The sequence below is a fragment of the Catharus ustulatus genome, chromosome 3 (genome assembly GCF_009819885.2).
Source record: "Catharus ustulatus isolate bCatUst1 chromosome 3, bCatUst1.pri.v2, whole genome shotgun sequence".
Taxonomy (NCBI): domain Eukaryota; kingdom Metazoa; phylum Chordata; class Aves; order Passeriformes; family Turdidae; genus Catharus; species Catharus ustulatus.
The window spans coordinates 54,728,494-54,747,361 of NC_046223.1; the positions used below are offsets into that span (position 1 = coordinate 54,728,494).

The window sequence follows — 18,868 nt, forward strand, 5'->3', positions numbered from 1 at the left end:
CCTAAATAGAAATAGTCTGTCCTGAATTCTCCAGTCAACAAGGACATGAGGCAGAGCCATTAACTGGGAGGCTCATCATGCATCATGATGCAAATGCTTAAGGATGTCTCGGAACCTTGGCCTGTGACACCTGAGACTGGTACCCAGAAAAAGCTGCATAGCACGACACTGCCACAACTTTCTGCCCAGCATTCTGGTCTAGGGACCAGCAGCCATCTCCTTCATGGGAAGCTGACTTTGGGGGGAGAGCAAGTGCATTAGTGTGTGAAACAGTCAAGTAATTCAAAAGCTCTAATATCAGTATCCATATCCACTAAAAGTTGTCTTTTACTCTGTGCCACCAGTGACAATAAGAGAAGTTCAGCGTACACATGAAGCTCTCCTGGGATGAGACCAACAGCACCCATGGATGATTTTTATTTCCTCACAATTCTATACCTTTTAAAGCACTTCTTTCTAAGGATTGCAGACATCAGGTCACAAAGTAAGCTAACGGTGGTGTCAGGATGCCACTTACACATCCGCTTTAGTGGCTGTAGTTTCACATCACTGAAATCCCATTTATTTGTAAAAACAGTGGGGAAAGGAGCCAATCCTACTCCCATCTTAATACAACTTACTAAAAATGTCTTGAGAAACTATCTTCAGAATCAGTCCTAAGCCAGCCTCATAGCATGACCAGCAGGGTGTGCCTAAGTGTAGCACAAGGCCATCACATTTATTGACCAGGAAAAAATCTGCAGGTTGCCACAGTACCCTGAATAATACTGAGACTTCGGAGAAATAAAACTCAATGCCCTATGACACAGCAAAGGTTCCAAGACATATGCTTCATCCTAGAACACTCTTTGTGTCAGTGTATAGGATGCAACTCTTCATTAATGGCAATGTGCAGAGTTCTGCTGAAGTCAGCAGAGAGCTGGTTCAACAGAATTTAAATTATAATGGAAACTTCAAGTTAGCAGTTTATAACAATTACTTCTTGGAAAAGTTCATGCTTCCCAAATACAGTCATAGTAATCCTGTCAATTTTACAAGTATATTATGCTTTTCAAATCAAGTTGAAATCTCAAATTACATGGACTGCATGGGCATCTCAAACACAGCCTAAATATGTCTCAGAGTAGCATACAATATTTCACATTTTTCTTTTTTTTTCTTAATTATTATGTTGATATTAATCCCAAAATCAACTATATTCCACACTGTTATAAAAGACTTAGAGGGTATGAAATGTTATTCTCTCATCACATTAGAGAGTGACATTTATATACAGTAAATAATTTTTTCACTGTGCAGGGGGAGAAACAAAAATGGAGAAAAAACTCTAAATACTACTATGCTACAGGAGTATATGCCAATCTTGGATTTGAAACTGTAATGCTGGATTTTAATTCATGGTAACTGCTTTTCACTAATTTTTTTTAAAATGTTGCTCACAATGATACATAAGCATTATGTGCAACAGATAGATTTTTATTTCTAAGTGTGCAAAAGATTCATTTCTGATTAAAACCAACTCTAAGAAAACAGCTAAAACAATAAAAAACAAGACTGCATGCTCTAGTTTAATTTATAAACTCAGAATACCTTGTTCTCTGACTTCAGACAAAGATGCAGTCCAGAATCTCTCACATAAACTGATCATTTCATGGCAACATTGCAGTATTCTAAGTTTTGCAGTTAAGTCTTCAGATTTAATGAGCATGGAAAATTGTTCATAAAGATTCACTTAACACCTTGCTCCTGAGCACAGGGCAATGTGCTCAGAAAATAACATGGGTCCAGAAATGCAATAAAAGAAATTAATTTGTTTGTTATTTCCAGAATGAAGCACTGTTGAATATACCTACGTGGGATTAAAAGCATTCAGTTTAAACACTGTCATTGTGAATGATTTTATGTTCACTCGGCTCAATTTCTTCACTACCCACAACAGCAAGTACACAACACCTTATCCTGACAAACCCCATACACTGCTTGCTTTAGTATGGATTAAATGACATTAAAGGTATGTATGTAATGATCCAGTTGGCAGAATATAATCAATCTTTCATTGTAAAAGAGTTAGTCTTTCAGAACCTTTGTCTATAAACTTCTCTTTGGATGATAGGTGAAGCAATGTAGGTTTAACTACCTTGACTGTTGTGAAGTATACTTCTCCACAGTGCTGATAAGCCACAAGGGTCTGTTCTTCTTGGTTCCGGGCTAGCCGGACAAACATCATCCAGTTTCCACAGTCCTCATTGGGAGTGTCCAGAAAGTACTTCCCTCCATCTTTCAATACCTGAAATAAAGCGGGAGAACAGGTAGACAAATATGATAAAACCAAGTCCTGTAGAGAAGCACATTAGTTTTCTTTAAATTGCAATCACAGTTATCAGTTATCTACTTTGTCTTGGTCTTAGGTCCCTTGAAATCATGGTTGTTTTGAAATAGATCACTCTTAATGAACAATGAGTGCAAAAGAAAGTGGAGAACGAATACCTGCTGAGCACCCCGCTACTAAAATAACTCTAGGCCTTTGTATGTATTTCCCATTTATAGTTCATCATTTTTATGTTCCATAACGATAATATTATAAGAACTAAATGTAGGTAGGTAGAAAGATAAGCGCTATGCCTTTATCTACTTCCTGAGCACTCGATAATCTCAAGCTTCAGTGCTACTATATTTTGTATGTAACAATTGTATAGCTTGTGTTAATAAGTCCAGAGAGGAAGCATGCAACCTAATGGCATTTTAACAGTCTTCTCTTTTTCCCCTTAACAATGCAAAAGCAAATACAAATGAACAATTGTGCCAGAAAGATCTTTTTCCTTTTCTTCACTCTTCCTAGATTCTCCTTCAAGAGAATGCCCCTATGAGGCAAAACCTACCAACCTCAAACAAGACAGCTGCTTTTCTGCAATAGTGTCTTGAATGTGGACAGACAAAGCTGCACACCTGATGTCAGCACAATTTGTATTTGTTCTACTAACCACATAACTGAGCAAGCAACTGCAAAAAAAAGTTGCATTTTCATTGCTTCTGGGAACTATTTTATCTAACTTCATCACGTTTCCGATGAAAGCACCTGCCTGTTGGACAAGTTTGGTCACATACTCATGCTACAGAGAAGTCAAGGCAGCTACTGCTGTCATGTAGGAAATCTGGGACTCTAATCTCCTCTTCTGAAGAAACAATCCATTCATCAGCCAGAGCTGTGCTTATCACTGTATACTTTTAAGCAAATGGTGCTGACTGATAGAGGATAGGGTGTGGTTTACAATGGCTTGGTGAAGAGGAAGGAACTGGGTGCTTAGCTCATCCATCCATTGTTAGAGAAGTACATTTTCTGCATTTTTAATAGTATCTAATCAAAAGACTGAAGATATTGAGTTATAGAGAAGAACAAAGCTTTTCTTGTTCCACATGCTATGAAAATCCCATAGACAGACATTGTTATTTTTCCTGGCAGATAATTCCCATGATTTCCATGTGCAAATCAAGTTTACAGCAACTACTGAAGCTACTACTACTTTGAAGCTCTCAAACTAAAGTTCAGAAGTATTTCCTCACAACACAGTATTTTCCAGTCCCAGGCTTCTGGAAAAAGCTCAAGTAAAGACACAGAGTGTGTCACAGGACAGCTGCTGCTGGTGTCTCTCTGTTTGGGGGTGAGAGAGCCTGATATGAAATGCAAACTCTGGAAGAACCATGACCTGTTGGGAAGTCTCACAGAGACTGTGGTTTGACCATGGACTCTCATATAACACAGAGCTGTGCGCAGCCATTACCCTGACAGCAAAATGCAAAGACTGGGGCCCAGAGGATTGAGATCAACTCTCACTCCAAAGGAATTCCTGTGGGAAAGGATGTCCATGTAGATTTGTCTAAGCTGGGCTAGTCCTGAGAGGCCACAATTTTTGCTGGGAAAAGGTACAAATAATAGTGCCATGGTCCAGGTGAAACAGTCAGTACGTATGTGTGCAGCAACAGAAGGTACCAGCCCTAAATAACAATCTGATTATATAAACTGAGGTAGTGCACTGTGTGTCCAAGCCTATACATAGATTGACAATTATTATTAATCAATAACAATAACATTTAAAAATAATTAATAAGTGGTTCCCTATCCCTGCACTGTTTCTCCCTACTAAGTTTTCTCCCTACTAAGTCGGTGCCTTAATGCATAATTCTGTCACTCTCTAGCTTAGGGCACAAACTTAAATCTCCCAGTGGTTTGGTGTAAAGCACAAATCCTTTTGTGTCATCTGGGAAGTAAGTTCAGAAGCCGTGGTCTCTGAAAAGCTCATCAGGAGCTATTAGACTGATAGGCCTAAAACCCTAGAAATGGTAAAAGTAGAAAGCAGGAAAGCAAACTTCTAGAAAACACAGTATACAGGAACATTTGTGTAGTTCAGGTTGTGCTGTACTGCCTAATAATTTATGAGTGATTTACACTCATACTTACTCATCAAAAGTACAATTAATGAACTAGAACAGATGGCAAATTGACTGATTAAAATACCTAAATAAGTATGAGCTACTAAAGATACATATGCACTTCATAGAAAGGCAGTGGGTTTTTACCTGCAGGACTAGCCTGCTCTCATCATAGCAGGTCAGTTTTGTAGACAGTTGACCAACATAAGGGCCAAATTGTGTTCTCTTCTGTATTACTTTCTTTGCAAATACACCAAGGACTGTGAACAAAACAAAGAACAGTCTAATGTTAGTACAGATATCACAAACTATTTCTTGTATACTTACAGTTGTGAAAATGGAGATAAACAAAATAGTGCAGAACACATGGATTCTTTTTCTAGACAAATAAGTCCAGTAAATAATTCTAAGGTGAAGAAACTAAAAAGGATGTAAATAGGTACTGAATTTTTTTAAAATGGGAACTACATCAAATAATAAAGTACCAAAAATCCATGACAGGATGTTAAACTGAATATGCAACACAAACATGTTGATAGTCTTCAATCTACAAACTATGTTATCATAGTCCGCTGCTTTTTGGCATAATTTAGGAGGTTGTTCTCTCCCAATAAGAGTGGAGAGAATCTATAAAAACACAGTATTATCCTTCTTAATCATTCCAGTTATTCCACTGCCAGATCAATGGAGTGACAGTGTAGGCATCTTGTCATTCTCTTTCTTGAAAGCAATCTAGGCAGGACTAATTTTACACAGGTAGCTGTGGAAATTTGCATACTAAGAACATAATTCCTTTGTTCATGTTTGGGCATTCAAATAGCTTTGCTTTTAGAATGAAGCAACAGTATTTCTATAATATAAACCAAAAATGCTGCAAAAAGGTAAATTAACCCACTGTGATCCCTTGAGTTTGCAGGGGGTGGATAAGAGATGCCATTTACCATTTTGTTTCTGACCTTTCATTTAATACTCTTTCCTGTTTTGCATGCTTGGGGAAAAGAGAAAAAAAGGTAGTAGCACATGGCTGTTATTATTAGATACAAATTCAACATTCATTAAACTTGGATTGACTGAACAGAGCTAACTGGTTGCTCACAGCTAAATGTCACACCAGCTCTGGCTAATGTCCTGCCATCAGTTTATGCGTCTGTTACCAGAAATCAGTCATAAAAAACAGTAACTGACTGTAAGCTTTAGCTGTGCTCAGCTGAAAACAGTCTTCATAATGCTAATGCCCAATGATTATGCCTTGAGTTACTCGTGAAAACAGGCCAGTGTTTTTGTCTCCTCTTTCTCAAATGTGGGAAAAAGAGCTAAAATACTTACTCTGTTGGTTTCCAGCTCTCAGCTCCAACACTCTCAAAGTGAGGTAGTGAGGCAGGGTGAGACGGGCTCGGCTGGGAATAACCCTATCTTTAGCCCTGATGAGTGGTCCGTGGAGTTTGCATTCTCCTATAAGGCTTTTACCGCAATCCTCACACCCTACAAATCCAGAAAAGGGAACCTGTTACTAAAAATGAAATTCTGCTTTCCAATTTAGTCTCTTCTAATTTTGTCATCTTGAGAACACATCTGGAATTACAAATGCTTTTCTTCACATCAGTGCTCTGCATTAGGTAGTGATAAGATTATCTGCAAGTCAAAACTAAATGAGGAAGGTTTGAAATGACACCTCCAGTTTGTGCATTCTCTCCTGATCACATTGTTGGGTCTTGACCTCCAAAGATTTATACATATGCTCATTTGGAGGCATCACAAACTGTGTCTTTACAGACTAGAATAGGAGCAAAACTGGACTTCACTGCATGCACAGCTATAAAGTAAGATGCACATATTCATACAGAAATGCAGAAAAAGTTGTTAGCAATAACTTAGGTAAGGTTGGTCCCTTCCAACCTCACCCATTCTGTGATTATGAAATTCTGCAATTTGCAGAGATTCAAGGAAGACTTTGTGTCTGCTGCACAGACCATTCTCAGTAGAAGACAACACCCTCAGGGTAACAGGAGAAATGAGCATGATGGGTCCTACAGCCACAGCTCAGTTGACAATCATGCAGAGGCAGCCTCCTCATAGGCCACTCTGCCTGTGGAAGTAAGGAAAAGGGGCACACTGCACCTCCCAGCTGTTGGTTCCCAATAATGACATCTGCAGGCTGAACACACAGACCATCCAGAGAACTCATTAAAGAGAAATACATGTCTGCAAACTGACTTTTCCCCAGCACGGTAGATATTTTTGGTTCAGTGCAGCGCAAACTGGTTGCCAGGGAAACTCATACAGAGCAGTGACAAAACTGAGCAATGAGACTTTCCAGCAGAAGGTCATCTCAGCACTGGTGTCACACAGGGCGATGGGAAAAAGGGGACTTCTTGCACAAAACCTTTTTATAGACAGTAGAAACCAAACCAGTGAGCCAACAATGCTTTACGACTGAGTTAAAAAGAAAAGCTGATATCGGTCATCCATGACTACTTCGTTTTGTTTTCCTTCTGAAAACTCTGCTGAGCAAGTCTATTCAGTAAGTGACAATACAGAGCAGAGGAGGGGAGCCAGAACAACCAAGAGAGTCCAAGGGAGCACTGTAGCAGAGACTGGGGCAGGAGAATAAGGCTTCATCACAGACAGGGGCTCATAACCAAGGGGCATTAAGGGCTCAGGAGACACTGCCTGGAGAGACAGTCTTTGAAAAAGCACTGCAGCACTATAAATGTCATACTCAGAGTACCCTTAAAAGGTTTCTGTTTGTAAACACAAACAGGCACTTGACTAAATCATGCACCTTGAGAGTCTAGTCCAAAACCTCCCCAGATAAGCCTAAAGTATTCCTACAGAGTTCTTTGGGCTCTCCATCAACTCCAGCTGAGGAGATAGATTAGTGTGTTGGTCAGTTTGCAGGCACTGCAACAGTCAGTATTTTTCAATCATTTGTTAACCATGGAAATTTTCTTTTGCCATGGCTCCCAGGCTGCACACCTGCACTGTGAATAGCAGAAAAAGATAACTTATTTCTATAATGCTATAGATAAAGAGCATGCCCTTCTACAGTCATCACTTAAAATGTACAAAAACCCCAACAAATATAGCTGCCAGGCAGATTTTTCTTCCTATGCACTTGTTTATGTACCTAAAAATCCTTTATAGATAGGATGCAAAAAAAAAAAAAAATTCCTTGGTGATTTAGCTTAATTGGCTTTTCGATAAATTCACCCTTCTGAGGGCAACAAAATTATGAAGGCTTCCTGAGCATGCTTGGAATAATAGTGACTTTGTCTCAAGTCAAACAGCTCCTGCTTGGAGAGTCATTGTATGCAAACAGCAGAAACACATTACCAAAAGCAAAATGGAGACAAAGAACCGCTGTTAGAGGAAGGATGTGTCTAATCACAAAGTACACGACCTTATCAATCCATGCCATACCTCTGTGATTCATCACAAGCAAGCTCCTGAGCAAACCTTCCAGCTGCCCCAGGGCAGTGCCCACCTCCGAGGCTCCAGGGTGGGCAGCTCACAGGAAGGCTGGAAAGGGAAAGCAGGGGGGAAAGGGTATCCCTTGAATCAGCCTCCAAATTCTTTAGAAGTGCTTTGTTCGCTAACCCTCCTTGGTCCTCCAGATCCAAGACATAGGTCTGAATGATTCACATATGGGTAGTAGGGAGGCTTTCCTCTAAATCAGGAGCTGCTTTGCATCCAACCTGGTGTTGAACAAGGGCCTCCAAGAGGAGCAGCCCCGCAGACAAGACCCTAGGCAGCACAATTCAACAGCAGCACAAAGACATCAGCTAGCCCTGAACAAAACTACCTGCAGAGCTGGAAGCTCTATTAAGCACCTTGCTAGCATGCCCTGGGATTCTGACCTGGTACAGCTGCCCAACACCTTGAAATATGAGATTAGATCAGTTGGTCAGAGCATGGTGCTAACAACACCAAGCTTGTGGGTTCAGTCCCTGTACACTTAAAGAGTTTGGCTTGATCACACTTGCGGGTCCCTTCCAACTCAGAATATTCTGCAATTCTGTGAAATATCCAGAGCATGTTCTAAGGTTTTCTATCTTTCATTACATGGGTCATGAAGATAACTAGAATGACTTAAGTTGTTTAATAATAAGCATACTGGTATTACATCACTACACAGTATTTTTGAGCCCACACCACCATGTTAGTAGCTTGACTGAAAATTTATTGCATTCTAAAAATTGCCAGGTGTACCAGAAAAATAGGATTGGAGCACTGCAAATAGAACAACTTTAGGGGCTACTGAAGGAAGAGGTCTTTGTAATTTCTCTCCCCAGAACCAACAGTGCAGTTCACATTCTTCTTCAGAAATAATTACAGGACAAGTCATGATCCTTCGTGTTTCAATGCTAAATTACAGATGCCATTGGCAAAGGAATGTCCATAGAACCACAGCACACAGTTTGTAAGCTCACGCAGGTTTTATACACCTTTTTAACTTGGCTGATTAAGTAAAATATATATTTTCAACAACAGCTTCAGAACACACTCTAATCTGTTCTGAAATAGGGCACATCCAGCTATGGAAACAACACACACTTGGTCATATTAGTGTTAGAAATGAAAGACACTTGGTCAGAAAAATCACTTTCTGCAAAGAAGATTTCTTCTGCTTTTTGCTAGGTACCTTAGTACCTCAACGCTTTTTCAGTTTCGTTGCTCCCTTAAATGCTATTTACACAAACAAAATTAATAGATTCGAGGTCATGTGCAAGCATGCAAGAAAAAGTAAAACTGCCACCATTCCTCTGCTTTGTTGTGATTTAGATGAGTAGGCAACAAAAAGAAATAAACAAGATTTATAGGATTTACAAGCTGTTAAAAACCAGATTGTGTCATTCACTATATCCTTAGAAAAACAATGCTATATTGTCCCCTAGAAGGTACTTCTTCATTCTTCCTCTGTCCTCACAATGGTTCTGAAAAAATTCCAAATAGTGCCATTTTATCTATCTGTAGATAAAACTGCACAAGCTAACAGATCTTGTAGCTGTTAAGATTTTTATTTTGCTGGACCTCCCTGCAGCACTGGGGAGGCAGTTGTACAGAAGAGCCAGCCCTGGTGCAGGTATAGGCTCTGACCAGGTTCTGGGTGTGCAGCCACCACCTCAATTGCGAGGACAAGGTGCTCACCCTTGCCAACTACTGTTGGAGGGGCTAAGAGAGGGATACATCTCCCTGACACCCCCAGCTGGTACCCCTGCACCTGAATACCTCTGCTCCCACTTCTCCCACATACTGCGAGGCACGGTTGGCAGCAGCCAACCCCTGGCTTTCCCCTGCTCTTTGAGTCATCACAAAACTGAGACCCGCTGCCCGCAGGACGCGCTCCCACCACAGGAGCTGACTGGTCACTGGTAGCTGTGTTCCCAGGCAGGAGAACGGGCTGTGAGTGTGGCTCACCTGTACTGTCCTCACCATGCTGGTGCTTCGCCCCAGTCCAGGTCTAGGTGACAGTTCTCCTTTGCTGCAGCCCACATAGCCTGGCAGCCTCAGCTGCCAGCCTGCCTCATCCTCCAGACAGCTCTGGGGCCAGCCACGCTGCACTGGGACAAGCTCCCACAGCCAGCAGTAGCCAAGCTGGCACGGCAGCTTGGGCAAGCTGGACTTGAGCACAGTCAACAAACTGGTTTCCAAAACAGCAGCACGGTTGGAGCACTGTGCCACCCCCAGAGGCACAAGCCCAGCCTCGGGGGGAGCTCATTAGTGTGGGCAAGGAGCCACGGGCTGCGGTTACACAGAGCCCTGCTGCACAGATAACGGGAGCTATACATAGCCATACTAGGAACTGCAATCACCGTCGTGATAGCTCACACATGCCACCCGATCCCTAACCAATCAGCTGCAGAACATCACTTTAGAAAAACGAGTTTGCTAAAAACTAGATGCCTATCAGGACCTCCTCCCTGCGTTTTCTCCAACCCCAGCTTTCAAGCGAGATTTTACCTGAACGTTTCCGTGGCCCACAAGGTGCCTGCGGTGCAATAACATCCCCTGTGAAGGCAGAGGTAAATCATTCCTTTTCAATTGTCCACTTGGACCAAATGCACCCTGTGAGAAATGATCAGAGGCTGAGCAGACCTTGGCATTTGCTCTGCTGTTTTGCAGCATTAGAATTAGCTCCCATGCGCAGAGGGAACAAAGATCAGTGTACACAGCAGTCCAAATCCTAGCCTAATTACAATCATAAGATTTGCATAGCAAACAACAGTAATTTATTCTGGAGTAAAACTGTAGCGCTCCGTTAGCCTTGTTCAGCTTTCACAGAGAGGAGTACTGCAAAAACACCTTCTGGATATTTTCTGTCTGAGGTACTTTGCACATGCCAGTCTTGTTCTCTTAGCGAAAGGTGCATGAGGGTTTACAGCCTGAGGTTTGTTCTGCAGCAGTCTGTGCTGGAAAAGCTTGAAATCCTTGTTCCACAATTTATTTGCCAAAAAAATCAAAGTACTCAATTAGCAAACAGTTAATCACAAGTTATTTTCCCATTATTGTGGGCCACTGACATATTTTCTCTGTAAAAAACATTTCTGAAAGAAGCCTTATATCCTAAGTTTGATGTGAAAAATGAAGCTTTAAACTGATTAATAACTGATTCTATTTATATTGAAGTAAAATAGAACTTTTTATAATTACCAGAATTCAGAATAATTTTATTCAAATCCCATTAACTTCTGATATTTTGTTATGCTACATTGTCTACAGATTGATCTCTACTTGTTAACTGTACAAACTGATCCCTAGTCCAGCATCAAAATAGGTGAACATTTCTTCAATGTCTCCTTTTCATGTCTTTTCTATGTTATACACCAAAACCTTGTATTAGCAGAGACGTACAACTGCTCAGCTCTGCATGGAAAAAAAGTAAAAGTAAATAAATCAAGAAACTCCACTACAGGCTGACTTTGCAATCGTAATCATTCACCTGGGTAAAGACTGAAAATTTGCACTTCTGTGCACGACACTATATTATTTGGGAAGAAGGTGCAGTGTTTTCCATAACCCTGCACCCACAATAACACCACCCTCACAAGGAAGGGGAAAAAGGAGAGGGAAAAAAAGCAGATTTACTTCTGTGTGCTTGAGAGGGAAACTTTAGACTTCAAGCCGAGAGTTCCCATGTCTTTGACACATGGAAACCCCAAAACCTTGCAGTCTCTACCTCGTGGCAGCAGCACAGAAACTGTGGCTGTGCTGCTGGGGCAATACCTCCCAAAGCCTTGTGCTGCCACGCCCAGGCTTTCTGGCGACAGGATGGGAGCTCCTGAGACAAAGGTGAAGGGTGAGGAGGAGTCCTGGTCCTGCTCAGGCATTAGTGGCACCCTGCACGTAAATCCCTACTGCTCTTGGCCCCCCCTGCCTGGGAAGGAGAACAGTAGGTGGTTTGCAAACATCCCAGAAATCATTCTGAACATTAAACATATTCATGGGAACATGACCTCACTCTACTAAAATGTAAAACTTTAAAAATGAGTTGCTATGTTTGGAGACAGAAACAGAGAACAGCAAACATGCCTTACTGCCACCCCACCCCATACATTCGGTCAGACTGGCAGGTCAAGCTGATTCCCTAAAACCCAGCACTGCAGGTGAACCTGGCCTTCAGGCACCCTGACCCAGCCACTGACATGCTGTGACACCTTCCTTCACCTCACTTCCATCCTCCCAGTGCTTGTCTTTGCTCCCAAGAAGAATGAAGATTTGGAAGGAGAGTACACGCTTGAGTTTTCAGCAGTGGGAGATCATCTGTCAAGGCACCTGCTCCTTCCTCACAGCAGTATGATCTCTTATGGAAGAATGCCTCTAGAAGGGTGGCTCAACACTTACCTTGCTGTATAGAAACCTAACACAAAGCATGTGCACATTTTTCCAGCAGACATAAGTTCCAATATATAAATTCTTCCAAACTGCAAAACTATTTGTTATACAAACACATACAAGATAAAAACCACTATGATTCATTACTAGTTCTTAATAGGGAGTCATCATGATGATAATCAAACTCATCTGGGAACAGTAAGTCTTTCATCTGGTGGCCACTACAACAAGCGTAACCCAAAGGAATTTAAACAGCTTTCCATAAAAAGTCAGTCTCACATCAACCCCAGTGAGGCTTTCTACCGTGCTCATTCTGTCTAGCAAATCTGAGGAGCAAAAAAGTTAGAGAAACCCCAAGGAGCACAGCTGGGCTATGGAATTCAGCAGTTTCAGCATGTCCCCATGAAGCTGTACAGCAAAAGCATACCTGTGCTCTGCTGCATCTTACAAACTCCACAGGAAAAAAAGTTACTTTCACTGTTTGAACACCTGAAAGGGCAGTAACTTACATCTTTCCCGTAAAACTGAAAGAGAAAAAAGCCCCAACAAACCCACACAACAAAAAAAATCCCAACAAACCAAACAGGAGGAAAAGTAGGTAGGTGCAAACTTCACTGCAGTCTTATCAACAAGTTTATCAAAGTTCTTGGTATGTTCATTCATCTAAAAATGACCTGAGGTCAAAAAATTAATTGACGGATTGAGAGCTAGTTTAAAAAATAATAATTTTCTGGTTATTCTTGGGATAAAACTTACGTGTCACATTTCCAGTACACCACATGGGGTTTGGTTGTTATCAGAACCAATATACATAAACAAGCACAGTTCAAGTGAAGTCACCTCCCACAGTTTACATGTAACAGGTTCTAATCAGCACAAACAGACTTCTCTCTCTGCTGAAAGCTGAGCACATTTCAAACAATCATATTGAAAAATGAAGCTGGATTTTCCAAGGATTTTTTTTTCCTTCTCTCCCTCTCCCTCTCCCTCTCCCTCTCCCTCTCCCTCTCCCTCTCCCTCTCCCTCTTCCTCCACTGTCTTGCCACAAAGTCACATAAAATTAGATCCAGGAACAGGGAAAGAGGTTAACAGCAAATTCATAGAAACAACTACTACTTTTTACGAAAAAGAACCTGAGTCTGCATAGCATAGTCCTACGAAATGCCCAGCAAAAAGCTCTCTGAGAGGAAAGCCTTCCTGTTGCACTCTGCCCATCTTCCCCAGCAGCCAGCAGCAATCCGACCTGGTGCAAGGCTGTGGCACCTTGGCTGTGACACTTTCTGCTTACTTTAGGTCAATCACTAGCACTGTCCAAACTGTGCTGCTTCTATACTGCAGACAGCAAGACTAAAATCCCCCTGTCACAGAAACACAGACAGCCACCAAGAGAGTCATATTCAAGCTGCTCACAAGCACCCTGTGGCCCATGTTGGACCCCATAATCTGCATCTCCCACACCACAGATTCTACATACTACAGCAGAAGCATTTTATATATCTCAAGCACTTTTCTTTTGTAGAGATTTTTGGCATGACAGTTGATTTATTTTAGTGTCAGATGTTTTAGTGGAAAATGTGAAGGCTACTGTAGGAGCTGAACACAGACACCAGAATCTTCCATCTTTGTAATAACAGAAAAAAACCCTTATAATACATCTTCCTAAATGCACATATGTATAAATACACATGCGCACAGCCACACACACACACACACACACCACATTAAGTGCATTAATACTGTCAGCAGTTTTATTGATGGTAGGTCAACACCAGGGTTTTAAATCTGATAAAGGAAGTGCAGCAATTATGACTAAACCTTAGTATCGATTAGTTGAAATATTTCCTAGCCTTGCAACATTCCCTTAAAAGGGAACCCTAGATTGGATCTCTTGCTCCTTCATTGAACTTGGTTGTTACTGGCCACCAAGTCCAGATGCTGTGTGGAGGAGACTGGTGGAAAACTTGGCGAAAAAAGCTACCTCTCTTAAGGAAACCAGCCCAAATCAATCCTTCATTTTCCACTGGTGACTTTCAACAAAGTCTTGTGGGGAACTTTCCAGCAAAAACACTAGTAGCGGGGATATACTTCCAGCTGCTTACTGGAAAGAAGAACCAGGCAGGTAGACACACTTTGGAGAAGGTAATATGAGTTTACTGTAGAAAGCAAAGAGGAAGCCTGGCATGCAGAACAAAGAAACACCATACCCATCCCGTGGCTGCAGAACCTCTACATACTAGAGGCACATGTAACAACATGAAGCAAGTTACAGCTACTGGGAATCAAAGTGCACTGTTTGCACCCCAGGACCCACTTCTGCAGGTATTAGTCTGTGCACATGATGAGCAAGTAGCCACACCATGAAAGAAGTCCATGTGGAAAAGTGAATAGATGGACACTTAGGATTGGTCAGGGCTGAGACCATGGAGTCCTGAAAGAGCACTCCAGCCCATATTGCATTCAGTGGAAGCTATTAGTAAAACTGGAAAATGAGTTAACTTCCTCAGAGAGCCATTCAAACTTCCTACTGATATTCCCACTCACTCAAGAGAAAAAAAAAAAAGTTGTTGTTTTTTTTAATCAATGCACCCTAAAGTATATATATCTAAAATACTGAAATGAATGAGTCATCTTTTAAAAGCATTGGCTTTTGCAAATGAAGGGTCATTAACAGCTTAGCAGAAAGCTTTAGTTCTTACTATGCATCCACTTCGTAGCAGATACCTGTAATTCCTTGCTTCATTTCCAATAGGAAAAGCATGCTTGATTCCCAGCTCTCTGGGAACAAAATGGGTAGGAGACTCTCATCCTTAGACTTTATGACTCTGTTAAATTATTCTCCTCTTCTAAGGCATGAAGTAATTTCTTAAAAAAATCCCTCATACACATTGGGAAGCTCTGCTGCTGAAAAGACACAAAAATCTATTTCTTTGAAAGAATACTCACATGTGCAAGTATCTTATCTGTGTTTCCAGTAATTTGTTTTCTTTTTCCTAAGATCCAACATTTTTTTTTTCCTACAAAAAATATTTTTATGGGGAACCATATGATAATTAACTAATGTCTTGACTAATACTGTAATAAAGAAATTATGTCCACCTGCACTTCTTTAACAGACCGATTAAAAAAGCCTAATAAGATTGGCACCAACAAATTAGACAGCAGTATAGTACATTTTCCTCACAATAACTATTATCCTGAGGCATAACAGCTCTATATGACACAGAAATACAAAGTACATAATTATAGATTATTATAAGAGAATTGCATGAGAGTTGCAAAAATCTGTGGGTTTAAAAAAATTGCAAACTTTTTTCCATAGATTAAGCTCTCAACTCAGATTACAAAGTATGTCCATACAGCTCTACGTATTCTGCTGACAGTCATCTCAGTTAGAGATCAAATGAAATTCGAACACTTTTTATAGAGTTCTGATTTATTTAAATTATTTGCAAAAGTCACACACACACAAATAACAGTAGTGTCTATTCCATGAATCTAAGAAGCAATCTTGCAATGCAAAGTTGCAAGGAATTTGTTCCTGTTTTCATACTTTTCTAGCTCAAAGAACAAGATCAACAGATGGAAAAGGCATCACCTTGGGGAAAATGCACCATTCCTCAGATATGTATTTATATAACTCTGGTTATTTAACATACATATTTACTTAAAGCTGTGTATGATTACGTATCTCACCTTGTATTTGGTATATTTTACATTGTTGGTTAGAAATCAAATGTTTTATACTTCTTCCACTTTAATATTGCCAATAGGTCAAAACAATTTCATATTTTACAAAGATGTTAGAAGAGGCAAAGGGACAACTGTCCTGCCAGAACATCCCTACGCACCTCCCCACTCACATCTGCCTAAGCACCTTCCAGTCCAGTAAGTTAAACATAACACACTCTGCCTTGTCTTATCGCCTAAGGAACAGGGAACAAGTGCCACCTTCCGCGTCACACATGAATCATCCACTTTCTTCCCCATTACACCAACTAAAAAAGCCCTGAGCTTTCCGCAACTGATTCTTTTCTATTTGCACCATTACAAGTACCCAGGAACCCTCACTGGTCAACATTTTCATAACACATAACATTTTCATCTAGATTACAACACTAAAAGGACCTACAAATATATCTCCTGTCCAACTTAAATGTTAACTTTATATTAGCTTTACCTTTGCATTTTAATGGCTTCCAATGCCTATCATGCATAAATACACTTAAGTGAGGTCAAAAAAAGTCTTGACACATTTGGATAACAATAATGACAACATAGCCCATAAACTTTGATATCTGCCTGCTTGAGTTCAGTGTTTTCACATCTTAGTCAAAATTACAAATGCATTTGCTTTTTTTGCTTTTTCTCTGTGAAAATCTTGGAAATTTAACAGCAGAAGCCACAAACATGTTGATGCTCTACAGTTAAGCAATGTATTTTCATTTTAAGGATCACAAAGTAATGTAAAGAAAGCATGTTTGCATACGGAGCACAAATTCTTCCAAGAAACACAGATAAGTTATCTGCTGGGAAAAGCACAAAAAGAGACAAAACTAGTAACTAGCTCAAAATCACTCATAGAAAAAATGCCAGACTGAGGAACACAAACTATTCCAACAAAACATGAAACTTCCCAAGCACTTCTCTCAAAATGAGGGGACTACTTGAGAGTTTTCAAACTACTGCGTCCATGCACAGACAATTTTAATTGGATTTGCAAGAAAAACACACCAATTCTACTGCCATGTGAGAACAAGGCTGCATGGCGGCAATTTCTCTGTTCTGAGCTTGCCCTTACATTTCAAATAAAAATGGCAGAAATTACATTACTTAACATTTTTCCTGCTATCATAAGTGGGCCACACCTGGGAGTTGTAGCCGCATGAGCCCAGAAATCTTTTACTTCAGTCACCACAGAAACTAATATAGAAACTCTGGCAATTTGTTCTCCTGTTTTCAGTAGAAAATTTACATATGAATTACACACCAAAATCCCTTGGTCCAATAAACTGTTCTGGACTTGCATGATGAAAATACTGCTTCATTATCACACTTCTCTTGCTATTATTTTCTTTCTTTATAAAAAAAACATGTAGACCTAAAGCCAGCAGCAAGCATAGTGGTGAGTCTATATCTCGCCTTGACTCCATGCATAGAAACAGAGGTTTGGAAATATATCCTCACATTTCAAAGAATTTTAAGATTCACAGATTTTCTGCCAGACAGGCTCTCTTGCTAGTCACTGCCTTGCGTGTAAGTATTGACACAGCAGTCTGTACGAGTTAAGAAATCATCTGATGCAACTCAGCTGATTTTCAAAGGCATAAAAAATTGCATATCATAGCTCACATAAATAACTGATGTTCAGGACCTGACTGGAAGACCCAAATACAGATTTTCTATTACTTTTCATATTCATTAATCAGCATTAGATAAAGAACAAATGAACTCACGCAGAGGCTAGAAACAGCACAAGAGTTACTTAGGTGTTTCCCGTGACAGAATACAACTCAAACATTGGTTTTGCGCTCCAGAACAGAACTGCAAACATTTCATAATCGCACATATGAGAAATCAAAACAAACCTTACCTTATTTAAAATGGCAATTTTAGTAAAGAGTCAGGCTATACTAGAACAGGGTGTAAGGAACCATGCCATCCTCTTTCGGCAGACTTTTCCAAATGCCTCTGTATTCAACTAAGTCTAACTCTGCTCTGTTTTGTTTCCCCAGGAGGACCCATTCAGGACCATGTGCTCCTTTTCAGCTGTCAATAAACAGAAGCAGTGAATTCCCCAGCGCTTCACAAAGCTGGTTAGGCATAGCCATTCATTTCTTCAGGAAAACAGGGCATTGATTTCAGCAAATTCCCAGGGAGCAGCTACAACAAAGAGATCAAAGACCCACCTCCTTTCCTGCCTGGCTTTGGCCGGCTGGGCTAAGAGCAGCAGCAACAGGTTTCCCGAAGAGCGGGACTCTATCCCCAGCGACCACTGCACGCTCCATTCACGCCCATCGCCTTCCTACATTCCCGGGACAGCCCCCGGCGCTAACCGTGACAAACCCTTACATTCAGGTAGCATAATATACTGCACACTAGTTCATCCAAGGATAAAAAGGAAAACAAGCTCCAAGGGAAGTCTGCTGCTTCCCTGACCAGCAGAGCCCCAGTAGCTGACAGACTTTTCATTAATGTCTTTTTTCCTCTTAGCTTCTCCATCTAAATCAGAGAATGCTTGCTATCTCAAATTCATTGTGCTGAAACTTCTCTGGAATGTTAGCTTTTCTGATTTATTTCCACAAGCTTGAAGACTTAGCTGCTGGAGTTTGAGGTCTAGCTGCAGCAGCCCTTTTAGTGTGCAACCATGGTATTTTCTTTGTGCAATTTGCCCTAGACTACAGTGGGTTTTTTCCTAAGGAATTTAAGGGGATTTGTTCCAGTTTGATTAGAATTTTGACTTTTTAAAATTATACATCTTGTCTTCATTACTGGAACCTGGAACAAGATTTTAATGCTAAAATTTGACCTTGTGTTGAACCAAGCATTAGCAAAAAACAATGTCATGGTCAAGCTTAAGGATTGGTGGTTAGGCTACACATCTACTGCT

At 40.7% G+C, this 18,868-nt stretch overlaps 1 protein-coding gene across 6 annotated transcripts in view; it reads right to left on the reverse strand.

Annotated features, from left to right (window-relative positions):
* The window catches only part of PLAGL1 (PLAG1 like zinc finger 1), a 45,843-nt gene that overhangs the window by 6,601 nt on the left and 20,374 nt on the right, over positions 1 to 18,868 (reverse strand). For 4 of the 6 annotated variants that reach the window (XM_033056326.1, XM_033056332.1, XM_033056327.1 and 1 more), the window contains 3 exons: positions 5,755 to 5,910; positions 4,576 to 4,688; positions 2,138 to 2,287 (listed from right to left, as the gene is read on the reverse strand). In XM_033056326.1, coding sequence (XP_032912217.1) covers positions 2,138 to 2,287; positions 4,576 to 4,688; positions 5,755 to 5,910 — 419 coding nt within the window. Of the gene's footprint in view, positions 1 to 2,137; positions 2,288 to 4,575; positions 4,689 to 5,754; positions 5,911 to 9,846; positions 9,931 to 10,389; positions 10,614 to 18,868 lie in introns of those variants that run through there. The other 2 variants (XM_033056329.2, XM_033056328.1) reach the window with 2 other exon arrangements.